The sequence below is a fragment of the Trichophyton benhamiae genome (genome assembly GCF_000151125.1).
Source record: "Trichophyton benhamiae CBS 112371 chromosome Unknown Abenha-F-W-01a06.fp72, whole genome shotgun sequence".
NCBI classification, from domain to species: Eukaryota; Fungi; Ascomycota; class Eurotiomycetes; order Onygenales; family Arthrodermataceae; genus Trichophyton; species Trichophyton benhamiae.
In genome coordinates this window covers 535,258-553,602 of record NW_003315105.1, presented here as the reverse complement: position 1 = coordinate 553,602, position 18,345 = coordinate 535,258, and the positions used below count along the sequence as shown (strand labels likewise).

General features: G+C 50.3%; 7 protein-coding genes across 7 annotated transcripts; 2 read left to right on the top strand and 5 right to left on the bottom strand.

The window, feature by feature from the left end:
- Positions 1 to 74: 74 nt before the first annotated feature.
- On the bottom strand, positions 75 to 3,535 carry ARB_07630 (uncharacterized protein; the record flags this gene model as incomplete). The annotated part of the gene is made up of 3 exons (XM_003014277.1): positions 75 to 792; positions 855 to 1,421; positions 1,479 to 3,535. 3 exons carry the CDS (start codon positions 3,533 to 3,535, stop codon positions 75 to 77), a joined length of 3,342 nt encoding a protein of 1,113 aa, XP_003014323.1.
- Positions 3,536 to 4,671: 1,136 nt separating this feature from the next.
- Positions 4,672 to 7,170, top strand: ARB_07629 (alpha-1,2-mannosidase, putative subfamily; the record flags this gene model as incomplete). Its single annotated transcript, XM_003014276.1, has 3 exons — positions 4,672 to 5,783; positions 5,918 to 6,514; positions 6,567 to 7,170. The coding sequence occupies 3 exons, from the start codon at positions 4,672 to 4,674 to the stop codon at positions 7,168 to 7,170; spliced, it is 2,313 nt and encodes a 770-aa protein (XP_003014322.1).
- A 263-nt stretch (positions 7,171 to 7,433) lies between these two features.
- Positions 7,434 to 8,883, bottom strand: ARB_07628 (uncharacterized protein; the record flags this gene model as incomplete). The annotated part of the gene is made up of 2 exons (XM_003014275.1): positions 7,434 to 7,649; positions 7,708 to 8,883. 2 exons carry the CDS (start codon positions 8,881 to 8,883, stop codon positions 7,434 to 7,436), a joined length of 1,392 nt encoding a protein of 463 aa, XP_003014321.1.
- A 229-nt stretch (positions 8,884 to 9,112) lies between these two features.
- Positions 9,113 to 11,329, top strand: ARB_07627 (uncharacterized protein; the record flags this gene model as incomplete). Its single annotated transcript, XM_003014274.1, has 5 exons — positions 9,113 to 9,689; positions 9,753 to 10,041; positions 10,107 to 10,519; positions 10,583 to 11,006; positions 11,068 to 11,329. 5 exons carry the CDS (start codon positions 9,113 to 9,115, stop codon positions 11,327 to 11,329), a joined length of 1,965 nt encoding a protein of 654 aa, XP_003014320.1.
- Positions 11,330 to 11,578: 249 nt separating this feature from the next.
- ARB_07626 (uncharacterized protein) lies at positions 11,579 to 13,570 on the bottom strand (the record flags this gene model as incomplete). Its single annotated transcript, XM_003014273.1, has 3 exons — positions 11,579 to 13,329; positions 13,388 to 13,501; positions 13,558 to 13,570. The coding sequence occupies 3 exons, from the start codon at positions 13,568 to 13,570 to the stop codon at positions 11,579 to 11,581; spliced, it is 1,878 nt and encodes a 625-aa protein (XP_003014319.1).
- A 532-nt stretch (positions 13,571 to 14,102) lies between these two features.
- On the bottom strand, positions 14,103 to 15,732 carry ARB_07625 (2-methylcitrate dehydratase (PrpD), putative; the record flags this gene model as incomplete). Its single annotated transcript, XM_003014272.1, has 3 exons — positions 14,103 to 14,701; positions 14,762 to 15,539; positions 15,616 to 15,732. 3 exons carry the CDS (start codon positions 15,730 to 15,732, stop codon positions 14,103 to 14,105), a joined length of 1,494 nt encoding a protein of 497 aa, XP_003014318.1.
- A 310-nt stretch (positions 15,733 to 16,042) lies between these two features.
- ARB_07624 (C-5 cytosine methyltransferase DmtA) lies at positions 16,043 to 18,142 on the bottom strand (the record flags this gene model as incomplete). The annotated part of the gene is made up of 2 exons (XM_003014271.1): positions 16,043 to 16,359; positions 16,525 to 18,142. The coding sequence occupies 2 exons, from the start codon at positions 18,140 to 18,142 to the stop codon at positions 16,043 to 16,045; spliced, it is 1,935 nt and encodes a 644-aa protein (XP_003014317.1).
- Positions 18,143 to 18,345: the final 203 nt, after the last annotated feature.

Below are 18,345 nucleotides of genomic sequence, written 5' to 3'. Positions count from 1 at the left end.
ACTCTTAACATAACAACCATTAGGTACTTTTGATCAAAGATATATAAACGAAAGAATCGTCGAACGATGGCAAGCTACTGCTCGTCATCAGTATCGGGCGGGTGAGGAGTGCCGGCAGGGCTGTTAAGCCACTCGATGTGTCTTAGCCTGCGGCGCACTTCACGCTCCTTGAGTTGCGCTCTGGTCATTTTCTTCTTCTTCTTAGCCTTGAACTTAAGCTCGCCTCCGTCTTCGGCGCCAGAGTTCACGGCTGAAGGTGCTGCACTAGATACTACACTGCTGGCCACAGTGCTGGGATTGCGAGACTGGTCTTCGAAGCGATCAAGAGCAACAGCAGTGGTGCCAGCATGAGTCATCCGGCCGTTTTCAACGTACCATCTTTCAGGGCAGAGGGCACCAACGAATTCATCGTTGTGAGAAATCATGACGACGCCACCCTTGAACTCACGGATAGCAACAGCTAGGCCACCCAAGAAGTCACGGTCCAAGAAGTTAGTAGGCTCGTCCAGGACAAGCAAATGAGGGTTGTTCCACATGGCTCCGGCCAGGACGACCTTGACTTTCTGTCCGCCAGAGAGACCGCCAATTTCGTTGTGGTTGGCAATCTCAGGGTCCAGGCCGATATCTTCAAAGTGCTTAGAGATAACCTTAGGTTCGAGAACCCGGTATCCAAGACCTTCACGAGAGGCTTCATGATCGTCAAATTCTTGGACGAGCTTCTGGAATCCAAGTTCCAGAAGAGTTTCACGCGATATCTGAGTGTTGTGCTTGGGGAGCATGTTCTTCCATTTACTAGTGTTTATTAGCATTAACCAGATCTCAAGATGTCGTGAACGGCTAGTGGGCGTGCTTACACTTCATATTGGAAGGTCTTCTTGTACTTTTGCCTTCCCATCAAAGCTTCGATGTTGCGAGGGCCCTTTCCGTCACCGATGTCAACAGGCTTGGCCATCTGGATCTTGTCCTCCTCGGTGAGTATACGGGTTTGTTTCAGAAGGACTTCACGGTCATCTCCATTGGCATATCTCCATTGGAGGTATTGATTGGGAGTCTTCTCCATATGCATTTCCACGTGTTCCAATGCGTGCTGTTTGATGTAACCAATTCGAAGATTGGGGTGCTTCTCAACTTTTCCGGTCTGTGGAATTGTTTCACCCGTAAGCAGCTTCATCAAAGTAGACTTTCCTGCTCCGTTACCACCAATGATAGCAACCCGAGAGGATAGAGTAAGAGCACAGCTTGCATCGACCAATGATGGTTTGCTGCTACCCGGGTAAGTGTAGGAGCAATTGGTCATGCGCAGGATAATGCGAGTTGCGGATTTGACGCCAGACAAAATACCAGGAGGTGGGAACTTGAAGTGTGCGTTGGCAGAGGATAGGGTGTAGTAACTCTTTGCTTCCGGTTTGACCTTGACGAAGCTATAATCATTCATTAGTATACGGGGTGGAGTATTTTATGGTTCAGAGGCGACTTACTCTGCGAGATTTCCCTTGTAGTGAACAAGCTTTTTCTGCTCATAATGGTAGATGTCCGTGCAGACCTCATCTAAGAAACCGGAGTCGTGACTGACAATCAAGCTGGTAACTTCTGTATGTTTCTTCAGGTATTCCTGCAACCATTTAACATTGTGGACGTCCAAATGATTAGTAGGTTCGTCAAGGAGGAGCACGTCAGCACCCATAACCATGGCTCTGGCAAGTGCCAGTTTCATCTTCCAACCACCAGATAGAGAGCCAACAGGTTGTTGCTGTCTCCCTTCTGGGCCAGGGGTGAACCCAACCTCGTTAAGGGCAGCGGAGATCTTCTCTTCACCGGCAGCAGCCATCTCTGGATCCTTTGTGACAAACTCCAAGACGCTCAACTCGGCATCCTCGCCTTGATTATGTTCAACAAAACACGTTTTCAAGACGTCCTGAGGTGGGAAGCCTTCGAGCTTGCCGTTGGCGATACTGCGCATGAGAGTAGATTTTCCAACGCCATTACGGCCGCAAAGACCGTACCTATGGCCCTTGAGTAGTCTCAAATTTGCATGCGAGAGAAGAAGTCGGCCTCCGTAACCAAGGGAGAAGTTGGCATTGACAATTTCGATCTCCCCGTCATCTTCCTTTACTGGGACTCCAAATCTGCGCTCATCTTCTTCGACGAAATGAGCCTTCACAGCCGCAGCAATCTCATCATGTTTTCCGTCAGGAACGAAGGATTGGAGGTATGGGCCCACACACAATTGGATACGTTCAAGCAGTCGTGAATTGGCATCATCTCGGACCATGTTGGCAATATAGTTTCTGCTGGTTTCCCAGAAACGCTTCTCATCGGTATGGTTGAATTTCATGTATGGTTTCATATGCTCCTCAAGAACGGCCTCTACTTGCTCTGTCGTTGCACGTGAATCAATAGTGCCAGCTTCATCATCACCCATAGCCATGTTTATAACGTTCATAGCTCTAGTAGCTAATTCTCGAACTTCAGGGAGAGAGGCACCATCCTTGACACGCTGAACACCAGGCTTCAACTTGGGCAAGAAGGTCCTTGCTTCGACGGGATCGTGCACAAGTCGGGTAAGATTCTCAACAACCACGACAGTTTGACGGAGGACTTCTTGAGTGGTAGTTGGGGTATTGAGAGATCGTTCAAGGAGGGGAGTAAGTAATGCAAGCACTGGGGATGTCACAATGGCAACAAAGGTTGTTTGAGAGAGCGCATGGATGGCTTTCTGAAGTGTTTCGGTCGAGGGCTTCTCCATGGTTTTGAGAAGTAGTGGAATTCGCGGGGCAACGTCATCATTGTCAAGGACAGTCGACAGGGCAGTCATAGTCTTGACAGCTTGTTTAGCAACTTCTGCCTTCAAGTCATGCATCCCACCCTCAACAATAGGGATCAGGTCCTTCAGTTTTTGGCCTAGATTAAGTCGTAGAAGATCCTTAAGCTCCTCCTTCTCCTTGCTCTCCGTGCCAATCTCGGCTCTTTTTGCTACTTTTTCCAGCAACTTGTATGCACCGACTGTTCCCTGCCATTTCCCAGTGGGCTTACTGAGGTATTGAGCAAGGGGCTCAACAAGAGCGTGAACTAATGATTCCTCCTTCAGACATGCAAATAAAGCATCAATGGCATATTGAGCTGCTTCCCGAACCACTGCACCTTTATCTGCGAGGAGATCCAAGGCAAGGTAAAGCAATCCGCCATTCTCCAGCAGGAAGACAACCTCGCTCAACGGGTTCTTCAAAGGGTATTGTTCAAACAAAGCTCCAAGAATTAGCATAGAGCTCTCCCTCCTAGCACCATTTTTCTTATCTGTTGCCGCTTTCTTTATTTCAGGGACAACATTGAATGTGTGGAGGCATCGAACGCTCCCAGTGCTGATAAGTAGGTTGGTAAGGCCGTAGGACGCATCTAGTGCCTGCTGCGAGGTTTGGGCTTCGAATACGGTCTTCAAGAGGTGTGCAACATCGTCTCCGATAGCACCATCCGCAGCTTTCGATGCTACAGGGACGATTCTTTCTGATTGCATAGGTGCGGTTTCGAGGAGGGGCATTTTAATATTGAAACCCGACCTGTCGAAGGGGTGGGAAGGGAAGGGTGTTGGCGCACGAACAGGTTTAGGAATATCACATTCAAGAGAAGACAACGCAGAGAAACAGAACCAACAAGGAAATAAACAGAAAAAGGAGCCAAAAACAACGGCCGCCGGCCTTTTGAAAACGCTGAAGTTGATGAAGAAGAAAAAAAAAAAAATATTTCGATGTTTTCCTTTTCGGGATTTCCAATCGAGGGGCGAAGGCGTGGTTAGTCAGCATGTGAAATTTTCCTTATCGATTAGCACGGCGCTCCTAATTGGGCAACCCTTTCCTTCTATCAAGATCGACTTCGACGTCGACGTCGACGCCAACAACAAACGGAACTAACTCACGTCCACTTGTCACGAACATTCGCTGTTGATGGACTGGACAGAATATTACTTACAGAATACACACTAAATTATGCAGAATTTCTTTACGTCAGGCCCGAAAATGGCGATTGATTCGGACGATAGGCGTCGTGCTGGTTGCGTCCTTTTCAAATGATTGATAGGCAGGGCTAAAAGAATCCCGGCAAACTAGTTAACTACCTAGTTGAGAAGACCGAGCGATTCGGATCCACGCAAGGCTGCACGTTTTCTGACCGGGCTTCCCTGCCGCTATACCGAAGCTCCTATTATTATTGCACAGAGGCCAAGACAGAGCGCAGTCCGGCCTCAGACGAGAGGAAAGTTCGGTAACAGCCTCTTCAAAAGTACAACTACGGAGTACTAACTAGTTACATCTGTCGTTTGCCAGGTGAAAACCTGGCTTATTGCTGGCGTGCAATCAATGAGGGGCTATCAATTAGTGTGGACGATCTCATGGCCAAACTGGGAGATGCCACCAATGAAACACGATGCTGTGCCACTCAAGCACAACAGGCCCTCACAGGCAATCCCTGCCCATGCTCGATCAGGCGACTTCGTGCTGCGAAGCATTCATGATGTTAGCTAGCAGGTTTCTGGACGGAAAACTTACACCGCATAACTGTAGCTTAGATGCCCGGGAATTATCTCCGCATAACTGAGCTTTGCACGATGTTCTTCTGTTCTTGGACTACAAAAGACCATCAACGCATTTCCCAACACTGGCATAGCCTTGAGAAGGAAGGATGGTGTCCGCTGCCTGGTTACGATACCCTTCACTACTTACACTTGGCATCCTTGTTTCTCGGGTCGCTGCACAATATGAAGGTGATGTCCTTCGCTATGTCGACCAACTAGTTGGTACAGCAAATGGTGGACATGCCTTCCCTGGAGCCAGTCTGCCATACGGCATGGCTAAGGCCGTGGCTGATGTTGACGGCAGCGAAAACTATGGTGGGTTTACTACAGAAGGAAGCAACGTCACTGGTTTCTCGCATATGCACGACTCTGGAACTGGCGGCAAACCATCAATGGGGAACTTTCCTCTCGTACCGCAAATATGTCAGGATGATGATATAAACAAATGCAAGTTCTCGAAGGAGGATAGAGCGGTCCATTATATTGCCGATAGTGTGAAAGCGAGGCCTGGGTATTTTGCTATCAAACTTAATAATGGTATCGCTGCAGAAATGACAGTCACAGAACATGCTGCCCTATACCACTTTGATTTCCCCCATAATAATGCCGAATCAAATGGAAAGTTACCAGTGATCCTTGTAGACCTGACCGACATACAAGACTCAAGACAGAACGCGGCCATTTCGTTAGACGAGGATACCCTTCGAGTCAAAGCAAATGGGACTTTCCTGCCTAGCTTTGGAATTGGAACCTACAAATCTTTTGTGTGCGTTGACTTTTCTGGAGCAGAAGCAAAAGATACCGGAATATACATCAGCAACCGGGCAGGAACACAACCCAAAGCTATATCTGTGGGGCGAGGATTTAATTTGTTCTATATCAAAGCTGGAACGTATCTCCAATTTCAAGCATCGAGTAACGGACCAACCCGAGTCAGTGCCCGCGTGGGCCTAAGCTTCATCAACGAGGACCAAGCCTGTAAGAACGCCGAGAAGGAAATTCCGGGGTCCAATTGGGACTTTGAAAAAGTCCGCACAGATGCTGAGAGCGCATGGAAAGAAAAGCTTGGCCTTATTTCGTTGAAATCTGGAGGTGTCAGCGATATCTTTCAACGGACGTTTTGGAGTGCAATATATCGTTCTATGATCTCACCTCAGGATTACACTGGGGAGAACCCACTCTGGCAAAGCAAAGAGCCATACTTTGATTCCTTCTATTGGTACGTTGGTAATACGATGCAGTTTTACGAATGAGCCTATCTCTAACAGCACTTAGCCTTTGGGATTCGTTTCGCTCACAAATCCCTTTGCTCGCTATAATTGACCCGACCACTCTGGCGAAGATGATACGCAGCCTTCTTGATACTTACAAGCACCAAGGGTGGCTACCAGACTGTCACATGAGTTTATGCAAAGGCTTTACCCAGAGTGGATCCAATGCTGATGTTGTGATAGCTGATGCGTATGTGAAAAGCATCAGTGACAACATCGACTGGGACCTTGCATACGAGGCTGTTGTCAAAGATGCTGAAGTTGAACCACCGGATTGGTCTGTTGAAGGGAGAGGAGGACTCATGAGCTGGAAGTCCGTTGGTTATATTCCCGCCCAAGACTATGACTATCTAGGAACCGGAATCACAACACGCAGCATCTCACGAACAGTCGAATATTCATATAATGATTACTGTGTTGGAGTGTTAGGAAAGGGGTTAGGCAAAGAACACGAGAAATATTTCCAGAGATCTGGGAATTGGCAAAACTTATTCAAGGCAGACCAGACCTCATTTATAGATGGGAAGGATACAGGATTCGTTGGGTTCTTTCAGCCGAGATACTACAATGGCACATGGGGTTATCAAGACCCAATACTCTGCAGTAATATTGCCGCCTTTTGTTCCCTCACTTCGAACTCACAGGAGACTTACGAGTCAGGCATATGGGAGAATCAATTGTTCGTTCCTCAACCTTGGGTTCAATCAAAATTTAACTGACTATTTATCTAGTTTCGTTCCCCACGACATGTCTACATTAATCAACCTACTTGGTGGCCGCTCCAAGTTTGTTGCTCGTCTAGACTATCTCCACGATTCAAACATACTATATATCGGTAACGAACCGTCCTTCCTAGCTACATTCTTATACCACTATGCTGGCCGTCCTGCCCTATCCGCCAAACGCGCACATACCTACATTCCTTCTCGGTTCAATGACACGACCACTGGGGTACCTGGAAACGATGATTCCGGGGCGATGGGCAGTTTCACTGTCTTTGCGATGATGGGTTTGTTTCCTAATCCAGGACAAAATGTATATTTTATCATGCCTCCTTTTTTTGAAGCCGTCAGCATAAAACACCCGGTAACAGGGAAGACTGCAACGGTACGAAATGTCAATTTTGACAGCAAGTATGAAAATGTATACATTCAACGAGCAACGTTAAATGGAAAGGAGTACACTCGGAACTGGATTGGACATGAATTCTTCCTGAACGGAGGGACTCTTGAGCTTACGCTCGGAAAGGAAGAGAGCTCTTGGGGAACCGGACAGAACGATGTTCCACCTAGCCTTGGAGCGGGCATCAAGAGAGACGGACTCCGGTTTACGTAGGTAATAGAACGAGTGTTTGAGATGAAATATGACTTGATATTCTACAGAGATAATATCATATAACCCGAGAGGTAGCAATTAATCAACACGCAGGTAGAGAGCAACGTTTCCTAGCCATTTAGTTATACAATGTTCTCTGGCAAAAAAGTAAATCACTATACATCTATCTATTGGTCGTTAAACTATTAGTGCCTTCTCCAGAATGGCACCATTTCCGTATGTTTTAGTTGGTGTTTGTTGGTGGTATAAAGCTGAATGAACGTCTATTTCTTGTTAGTGGAATCCAAGAGACCCTGGAGGTTGATACTCTTTGGTCGCTCGATAGGGAGACCAAGGGCACGGCTCCAGATAAGCTGGGCGAGTGGACCAAGGGCACGGCTGACACCGAAGGTGACGGTGTAGTAGAGCGGCTGCTGGAAACCGTAGTGGTGGAAGAGGACACCGGAAGCGGCGTCAACGTTAGGGTGAGGGTTCTTGGTCTACAACATTATTAGTACTTCTGTTGAAAAATGTCTGGTATCAATATGTTATGCCTACCTTGCCGTGCTCAGTGAGGACGCCTGGAGCAATCTCGGAGTTCTTCTTGACAAGTCTGAAGACAGGGTTCTCCATGATATCTGGGCGGGTGCTGGCAAAGTCCATAAGAGCCTCGAAACGAGGATCAGGCTTTCGGAGCACACCGTGGCCATATCCAGGGACAACCTGGCCAGACTTGAGGGTAGACCAAAGGTAGTCCTTGACGTCCTGGTCGGTGAAGTTGTCACCGATCTTAGCCTTCATGTTCAAGATCCATCGGAGCACCTCCTGGGCAGCAAGTCCATGAAGGGGGCCAGCAAGTCCGAGAAGACCAGCGCTGTAGCTAAGGAATGGATCGCTGAGAGCAGAACCAACAAGGTGAGTGGCGTGGGCAGAGACGTTTCCTCCCTCGTGGTCACCGTGAAGAGCGAGGTAGAGACGGAGGACGTCGTGGAAGCTCTCGTGCTCCTTGCCGCCCTTGCCAAGCAGGTCAGCGAAGTTGTATGCCCAGTCCATGCTGGCATCGAGCTTCTGAGCACCAACGGCATCAATCTCATTGGGGCGGAAGACCAAAGCAGCGATACGTGGAATCTTGGCGAGGAGAGCGATGCTGTCGTCAAAGGTTGGCTCCCAGTAGTCGGCCTTGCTAATGCCGTCGGCATAAGCCTTGGCAAACTTGGACTCAGTGTTCAAGGCAGCAACAGCGACAGACAGCTGGGTCATTGGATGCATATCCTTGGGGAAGGACTTGACGAGGTCAAGGATGTGCTTTGGGAGGTCCGACTTCTCAGCGAGCTCGCGAGAAAAGGCGCGGACCTGGGCAGTAGAGGGGACCTGGCCGGTCAAGAGGAGCCAGAACATGGCCTCAGGCAGCATCTCAGTGCCAGTGGTGCCCTTGGGGAGCTCCTTTTGGCAGTCCTTGATGGTCTTGCCATGGAAACGGATACCCTCGTTGGCGTCAAGAACAGAGCCCTCCCAGACCATGGCCTTGAGGCCTCTCATACCGCCAATGGTGTTGCCAATGGTGACCTGGCCGATGTTCTCGTCAGCACGGGCCTTGACCTGCTTGAGAAGCTCTCGCTTGGCTGGAATGGCATCCTTGAAGACGGTCTTCAGGTCTGGTTCAGCGGTGGCATAGGACCGGGTGCCTAGTTGGCGTGAGGACTTCTGCACCTGGCAATTAGCAAACAGCCGCATTTCCTTCTCCCCGAGCAGCCGCAGCAACCTACCTGGGCAGCGCGAAGCGCCTGTCTCGTAGCTCTCGCAGTGAAGGCCATTGTATCTCTCGATCGTGCAATTGTTCAGATGTGTTGATCCTGCGTCTGCGGCGGTCGATATTGTTGCGGCGAGAGAAAGGCGGGAGTTGTTCTTGACAGGTGAATTTAAGCTCGCGCACGGCTCGGTTTTCCGCGGTAAACTTTGTGAGATGCCTCGGCCGGATTTTCACGTCGGCCTCAAGCGCCGAAGACATCAACACGAACGAACCTTGGAAGAGATCAATGGAAACCAGCAGACGAGGAGAAAATACGACGACGATAAGGACACAATTAAGGAAGAAGGAGAAGGAGATCACAAGATAACGAGGAGTGAAAGAAACAGGATGCTTCGCTCAGTGTCACGCCAGCTGCCGCGAGCTCTCCGCAAGCCGACACCCGCATTCCCCACGATCCGCTGCATCTCCAGCACCAGCCTGCGAATGGCCCCCCAGCTACCCGCTGTACGCCCTCCCGTATCATCGGCGCTTCCATCAGACTCATATCAGCTCTTATCAACCGCTGAGAAAGCCGGTGCTGCCGAAGATGCCCTGTTTGAAGAGCAAATCAAGGCCGTAAACGAGTGGTGGGCATCCGACAGATATGAGGGTATCAAGAGACCATACTCCGCCGAGGCAGTGGTGAGCAAGAGAGGAGCCTTGCAGCAGACATATCCCAGCTCGTTGATGGCGAGGAAACTCTTCAACTTGCTGAACGAACGAGCTGCGGAGGGCAAACCAGTCCACACTCGTCAGTAATATCTCCCGGGCTGATTATAAATGCACTTCGGCTAATAGATGGCATTGCTTATAGTGGGAGCAATTGACCCCGTACAGATGACCCAACAAGCACCAAACCAGGAAGTGCTTTATATATCAGGATGGGCATGCTCATCGCTTCTTACCTCCACGAACGAAGTCTCGCCGGACTTTGGAGACTACCCATACAACACCGTGCCAAATCAGGTACAACGCCTGTTCAAGGCCCAGAACATGCACGACAGGAAACATTGGGATGCCAGGCGAAAGCTCTCGCCAGAAGAGCGCAAGAATACCCCATACATCGATTACATGCGCCCTATTATTGCAGATGGTGATACTGGGTAAGCAACATTTTTTTTACCAAACTGGAGAAAAAAAAACGTCACATATACTTACAACTCATTAGACACGGCGGCCTCACCGCAGTCATGAAACTAGCCAAATTGTTTGCCGAGAACGGCGCCGCAGCCGTACACTTTGAGGATCAATTGCACGGCGGCAAGAAGTGTGGTCATCTTGCTGGCAAGGTTCTCGTACCGATTGCGGAGCATATTAACAGATTGGTTGCTGCCCGTTTCCAGTGGGATATCATGGGCACCGAGAACCTTCTTATAGCACGAACAGATTCAGAGAGTGGTAAGTTGCTGAGCAGCACCATCGACGTTCGGGATCACGAATTTATCCTCGGTGTGACTGAGGACGGTGACCCCTTGGCCGAGACGCTCCAGAAAATGGAGTTGGAGGGCGCATCTGGCGCAGAGATCGATGTTTACGAAGCCCAGTGGGTTAAGAAACATAAACTGGTTACATTCGATGAAGGTAAAGCCTCCCTAGTTTTGTCTCCTTGCATCGCCTACTTTTAATGTTACTAACATCCCCCAGCCGTGGACCAACACCTCATCGCTGAAGGTGCTTCTGAGTCAGTTAGAAATGAATATAAATCGCATGTTGAGCAGAACCGTGATCTTTCGATCTCCGCTCGCCGTGAGTTGGCTGCCAAACACACAAAGAACCCCGTCTTCTGGTCCTGGGACATCCCACGCACCCGCGAAGGCTTCTATCATTACCGTGCTGGCAATGAGGCAGCTACCAAGCGTGCCATTGCATTTGCCCCCTATGCAGACCTCCTGTGGGTTGAGACCGGAGACCCCAACGTTAGCAAAGCTGCCGACTTTGCTGGCAAGATCCGCAAACAATTCCCTGGCAAGAAGTTGGTGTACAACCTGAGCCCCTCGTTCAACTGGATGGGACAAGGATTCACCGAGCAGACCCTTAAATCATTTATTTGGGATTTGGCAGAGCACGGGTAAGTAAATGTTTGTACTGTTCGTTGGAGATGCCCATGCAGCTAATTGTGCATTTACTAGATTCATTCTCCAACTTATCTCCCTCGCTGGTCTGCACTACAATGCTACAATGGCTACTGAGCTGTCTCGTGGATTCAAGGAAGACGGCATGCTATCTTACGTCAATTTGGTGCAGAAACGCGAAAAGGAGATGGGTGTTGATGTACTTACACATCAGAAATGGAGCGGAGCGCCGTATGTCGACGGTATTGTGGGATCTATCCTCAGCGGTAGCAGCTCAAACAAGAGCATGGGTGAAGGAAACACTGAAGACCGTAAGTAATGATGACTCGATATATTGGACGCCTTGCTAATGGTTGTTATATAGACTTTTAATTGTGGGTAGAGGTTCTGTACCAACTTTGTAGACTCCATCAAGTTTAGTAATGTATACCATAAACACTCCCTTCGGGTCTTGCTTGAGTGTGTAAATATGAATGAATCTTGAAGAAAAATATAGATTTTCTTATGGCCATCTCTGTTGCTGCCTCTACAGCACATATGTGTAACCCCTATCTTTGGTAAGATGTGATTATAGCCTTACACCTCCTGCATTAAGACTCTCCCACTCCTGATCTTTAAATTCTTCATACGTATCACCCTTTGGTTTAAGCCAGAGAATCTTATCCTCCTTTCCACCCCCGGTTTTTGTCCCTCGCTTAGATGGATCAACACCCTCTTCCCGTAGACCAACCTTGTTCTGCTTGTGGTTATGTATATGTGCAGAGGAATTTACTAGCCTTATAAAGACTGGCACTGCATACTTAGGCAGTCTCTCACGAGTATGTCTGAGGAATGCATCCCATTTGAAGCTAGAAAGGGCCTGTGGTTCAATCAAGAGAGCAGCACAGCCTGCTCGTCCTTCATGGTTTGGAACAGTGACGCCGTAGACATTAGCCTCAGCGACTCCAGGAAACTGGCCGAGCACCACAGCTACTTCGGCGGTAGAGACGTTTTCAGACTTCCATCTGAAAGTATCACCCAGACGGTCGAGGAAATGCCAGTGTCCGTCTTTGGTTCGACGCAGGGAATCTCCGCATCGATAATACAAATCTCCCTTCTTGAACACATCACGGGCAAACTTCTTTGACGTAGCGGATGGATTGTCCCAATAACCCTGGAACGCCTTTTCATCGGGAATAGCCACCAAGATCTCGCCTCCAATCTCATAGGGGTTGCGAGTAGCGAATCCAGTTTTGGGATCACGCAGAATATCTCCCGTCACTGGGTCATTGGCTACAGGTACATAGACATTATGCAGAAGTTTCCGAAGTATAAGGCCATGATGGCCGACACAGGCAGCCTGGTACGGCCCACGGTCAAAATTGAATAAAGCAAACATGCCCTCTGTACTAGCGAAGAATTCCGCGATGGTTGAGATATTGAAGCGTGTTCTGAACTTCTCCCATACATCGGGTCTCAAACCGTTGCCATACGCACAGCGTACGGAATGGGCTTTGTCCAGCGGCGAAGGAGGTGCAGCGAGTAGGTATCTTGCTATTTCTCCTACGTAGACGAAATGCGTGGATTCAGAGTCGATAATGTCGTGCCAGAACGAGGAGACGCTGAACCGTTTGCCCAGCGCGACGCAGACACCGCCTACCAGGCAGACAATCATATTAATCCCTCCTGTCCCGTGGTATAGAGGCATGCAGTTGTACCATCTATCTGGTCCGCCGGGGGAATCACGTAATGCCCGAGTGCCGAAGAGCTGGCTTATGCGCTCCAAGGTGAATGCGCAGGCTTTGGGAAGACCGGTTGTTCCACTCGTATAAAAGAGACATCCCGGGAATGAGGGAGACATGTTCTGACGCAGTGAAACATCCAGTGGAGTCCTCGGTAAAGAATTGATGTGCTTCTTGAAATCCTCATCAAGAATGATGGGGGTGATATGAAGGTCATTCTCGATTTTTGACCGTTCCTCCTCTATCCTGGATTTACACATGGGATCGTTATCAACAATCAATATGCTGGCGCCACTGACTTTAACACAGTGTAGCAACGCTGCTCCAGCCAGGTTATAATTGATGAATGCAGGTGCGGCGCCGATTGACCATAGACCCAGCCATATGGCAGGGAAATCTGCGCAGTTTTGCAGGTATGTAGCTACAAGCTGGCCACGCTGCACACCCTGGGAGCGGAAGTAGTGTGCATACTGACAGGCGACGTCATGAAGTTCACGAAAGGTGTAACATGTCTCTCGTGTCCAGACGGCGCGGACAGAAGGGTACTTCTTCACCGTGTCTTCAAACAAGAACCACGGGCAAATGGTGCCATTCGCAACTGTCACCCGTCAGTACGGGTACCAGGCAGTATTTAGATGAACCAGGAGTATAGGTACCTCTTGCAGCAACATTCCTCTCGCTTCTCTTCATTGAAATGATAGAGGATATATCAGAAGCCAGCTGGTATTTCCCATTGAGATATGCCAGCGCCGTCCCGCCGGCAATAGCAGCTGCGGACTGTCAGCGTGTACTCCGCTCCATATCACACAGATCACTAGTTACTTACCTGCAAGCGCCATCGTTCAGAAGTATCAGTGGAAGTAATGCCTATCTACTCCGGACTCCGGGTGCCTGAGTTGCAAGGTGGCCGTTGGGACAGATACCCGTCCGGCAGGCCCGAGATGTCTCTTTTTATGCAGTACCCCAGGATCTCGGAAATTCTACCATCCTGTATCCGAGCCAACGAGCTCCCCTGTCGGGCCATGGCTGGTGTACTGCTGGACTGGCTCAGTTAATAATTCACCTAAGGGGTTTCAGGGATGAGGAGACAATGCAAAAGGCGGAGAAAACCTCTGGAGTTTTGGCGAGTAAGAAGTGGGCCTCGGTACCTCGGCAGCTTGGAAGACGGCTATTATTTGGTCGCTTCAAACCCCCCCTTTTTTTCCCTCTTTCCCACGGTACAGAGTGATAACCGATAGCTATTATTTTACTGATATTATTGCCAGTATTATATTTCGACCGGGGGATCGTTAAAATGTACAACTTGGTCATTTCCACTCAGGTATTTTTGATCGCTAACAAAAGACTACAATCTATGGTCTATGGGGAAATTTACTCCTTAACATACAAGTCAACATACTTGTCGACATCCATCTCCTCGAGAGTCTTCTGCTCGAGGCCGAGGTCGATGAGCTGCTTGACGCGCTGGGCGTCGAAGTGGCCCTCGAGGTGACGCTTGTACTTAGCGAGGATCTCAGGCTTGGCCTCCTCGCGTCTGAGTCTGTGTCCCAGAGGAGCATCGACGACAACTTCGTCGAGGACAGTGCCATCATTGAGAGTGACGGTGAGAGCGTTGGGGATGGTGCGGAGGGCAGGGTCGTGGTAGTCCTTGGTCATCTGTGGGTCCTCAACACAGCGGATGCGAGTGCGGAGGGACTCGACCAAGGGGGAGGTGGCGGCCTCAGAACCGTCAGTGTAGTCGCTGGCGACCAGGCGGTTGAAGGCAAGCATGGTGGCAACCATGTACTGGATGCAGTGGTCACGGTCGGCAAAGTTGTCCATGGGCTTGAACTGCTTGTCGATGATGCGGACACAGGCTTCATGGGTGCGGATGGTGACCTCCTTGATGTCCTCGGCAGACTTGCCCATGGACTTCAGGGTGGCATTGACCTTGGTAGCGGCTTCAATGGCGGTCTGGGAGTGGAACTCGGCTAGTAAATGTCAGAAAACTGTGCATTGAGTAGAGAACTAGAAGCTGAGTGAGAACATACCAGGGTAGGAGACCTTGAAAAGGACATTCTCCATGACGTAGCTGTCATATTCGCGCTGGAAAGCGAACTTGTTGCCCTTGAAGAGGACGTCGTAGAAACCCCAGACTGGAGCAGAGAGGACGGTTGGGACACCGGGCTCGCCCTTCTGGACCTTGAGAACGAGGTTGACGGCACGCTGGCAGGCGTCACCGGCAGCCCAGGACTTACGGGACATGGTGTTTGGAGAGTGACGGTAGGTGCGGAGAGACTGGCCGTCAACCCAGGCCTGGGTAATAGCGTCGGCGGTCTGGCGCTCGGTCAAGCCCATGAGCTTGCTGACGACGGCGGTGGTAGCGACCTTGACGAGAACAACATGGTCGAGGCCGACCTTGTTATAGGAGTTCTCGAGAGCAAGAACACCCTGGATCTCATGGGCCTTGATCATAGCCTCGAGGACATCGCGGATCTTGAGCACCTTACCGTTGGCGAGAGAACCACCAGCACGGTTGGTTCGCGAGATCCAGTCAGCGACGGCCAGGATACCACCGAGGTTGTCGGACGGGTGACCCCACTCAGCAGCGAGCCAGCAGTCGTTGTAGTCGAGCCAGCGGATCATGGCGCCGATGTTGAAGGCACCGTTCACCGGGTCGAGCTGGTAGGGAGTTCCAGGGACACGGGTGCCATTGGGGACCGTGGTGCCTGGAACAATTGGGCCGAGCAGCTTGGTGCACTCAGCGAACTTGAGGCCCTCGAGACCGCAGCCAAGAGTGTCGAGGAAGACCCAGCGAGCAGTGTCAAACTACTGTCATTATTAGCACGGTCTGTCTTCCTTGCTGAAAGATACGGTTTAGTAGAGTATATGGAGGGGCACTGACAGCGAGATCCGACTTGATTTCGTGCTTGTGGATGTAAGAGGCCATGTCATTGATCTCAGGGTCGTAGCTGCGGGGCGCCGCCGGAGCAGCTGGCGCATTGGAGGAGAGAGCAGCCATGGTCGAGAAGGGAGCAGAAGTGCGTCGTGGTGAGGCCGAAGCTGGGAGACGCAGAGAGCGAAGGGGAAGAGGAAGCGCAGGGCGGGCTCTGAGGGCAAGCGAGCGTGGGGCGCAAGTCAGGCGCCGGAGCGGAGCAGCGGCAGACATCTGCAGTTATATAATCAGCCAGGGTTCCAAGTCCCGAGACGCAGCAGCTGCCGGCAAAAGACCCCAACAACGGACAGCTCGCGATATCGTAGCAGCGACAAGGAGGGCTCAATTGATATCGGGCCGCGATCTGATAAGGAATTTAAGGTGGCGGGAGGACAGCTTACCTCTGTAGGAAGGAATCAACAACTTCTTTCTGGAAGAAGAAGGGGCGAGGAAGGGAAGAGACGAGAGACGAAAGAAGAAGGAAGGAAGGAAGGAAGAGGAAGTTGCGAAGTTGCAGTTGAAGCGACGAGAAAAGAAGGTTGGGAGGTGTCGGGCCGAGGATAGCCGAGGTCAGCTGACAGAGATGGGAGACTGCAGATGCAGATGCAGATGTGATAAGATCAGATAAGATGGAGATTAGATGGACTAAGGCTGCTATAATAAGAACAATCAATATAACGACACAGGAGCATAAAATGGGTAACACAACCAACACTAGTTACATGAAACAAAAAAGACGCAGATTTCAGTCGATGGTAATGGGCGTATTGGCGGGCCCGGTCGCTGGACAGTCAGTGTTCCTAAGCGATTTGACGACCTCATCAAAGACAGCTCGGGCAAGGACAGGAGGCACCGCGTTGCCGATTTGCTTCATCACACCGGGGGCACAGAAGGTATGGTTCAATGGGAACGTCTGCAGTGAAGCTGCCTCGCGTAGGGTAAATGTCCTTGTGCCCGATGGATGGAAATTGTCTCCTCCGGAACAGGTCAGCGTCCTTGCTAGCGAGCGTGGGTCATAAGGTCGCCGCTCAAAGGGTCTCTCTGCTCGTTCTAGGTCATGGTCCGGTGCCGTGCTGGGTATACCACTGATAGCGTCAAGAATCGTGACAAGAGGCAGTTTTCCTGGCTCATCTCCATGAGTAGGCTGGGGGAAAGGTGGTAATTCTTCTCCGGGACCAGCAGCAATGAGTATCAATCTGCACCTTGACTGCGGCACGCCGTAGTCCTTGCAATTAACGAGTCGCCATCTCACACTATAACCGAGCTCTATCAAGGAGTGAATAATAGCATCCAGCCAGATAGGATGGCGTTGCTTTAGGCCACTCGTTTGCTCCATCGTTGCCACACGGGGCTTACACAGCTCTATCAGTCGGTATATGCTGAATAGACATGCTTCATTGGCCTCGTCGTGTGCCGCAGCTATGGTTTTCGCCGGGGAGAAGGGCTGACAGGGGGGAGAAACATGCATCACATCGACCAGTAGCTCTCTGGGTAAACTGGTTAGAAACTGCGCTACCTCGCTGTGCTCCGCGAGACAGGAAGGGAAGTTTGCTCTGTAGCTGTTGATGGCTGACTCTGACTTATCAAAAGCCCACGAAAGTTTGAGGCCAGCTTGCTGTGCACCTCTCGATACGCCGCCGGCACCACAGAAACCATCTCCAAAGGTGTATCGCCGCTTGTGCAGCACAGTGCCACGCCAGTTGTTTCTAAGTTCCTCGCGAGAGACCGAAAGGGAGCTCTGACAATCCTCTGGTAGGAGAAAGGTGATTTTCTCTTCCACAATATCAGCAGTACCCCGGCCAGACACTGATGGCCGTCTCTTCCATACCCGGGTATATTTCATCCGGCAAAAAAGGAACCCGTCATCTCTGTTCTCATCTAGTGTAGGGCTGTATCGTTTGTTCGTTAACCTAATAATCCGTAACCGGCGGATCGCAGAGAGTGGAACTTCCACCTCTCCACTATAGGGCCGGTATTGGGAGGCATTGCTGTGTCTGCTACTGCTGCTGCTGCTGTAGTCTCCCTGGTCAATAACCCAGCAAAGCTCATTAGGTCTATCGGGCATCCGACTTCCCATATTTTCTAGGCGTTCGAATTTGGGCCCAGAAACGACAGTCTTGTCCGATGACTGCAAGATCCGGTTGACTCGGACAAATGTTCCATCTTGCAGTTCAATAAACTTCCCAGGTCTATATGTCCGCCCCTGATAACGAATCTCACTGAGGTGTGTTCTAGGAGGCAGTACTCGTTCGGTGGGAATAGTTCTTTCCTTAGCTCTCCGTGGTGTAGGACTCGGCGATTCATCATTGCCTGATAGAGAATGCACATAGGCCTCAAAATCAGTATCTGACATAAAATCATCGCCTCTAAACCCTGGAGATGGCGATATCGAGGACGCTGGCGAGGAATATCCGTTTGCATCTATCGTAGAGTTGCTGCTGCTGATGCTTTCGTGGTCCGAATCAAGCTCAATAACTGGAAGAATGTTGACTGCCATCTTGGGTATGGTTTGAGTGTGCTGAAGAAGGTTGCCAGTGTCATGGTATTTCCAGAAGATGCTGGAGGAGAAGCAGAAGAAGGTATATATGTGTATCTAGCATGGCTGCTAGAGACCATTTAGCCGCGTTAAGGGGGCTGGTTAGTGTGTGTGTTGCTTGTCCTCTTCAGCAACACAGCACCACAGAAGACACCACACAGAGT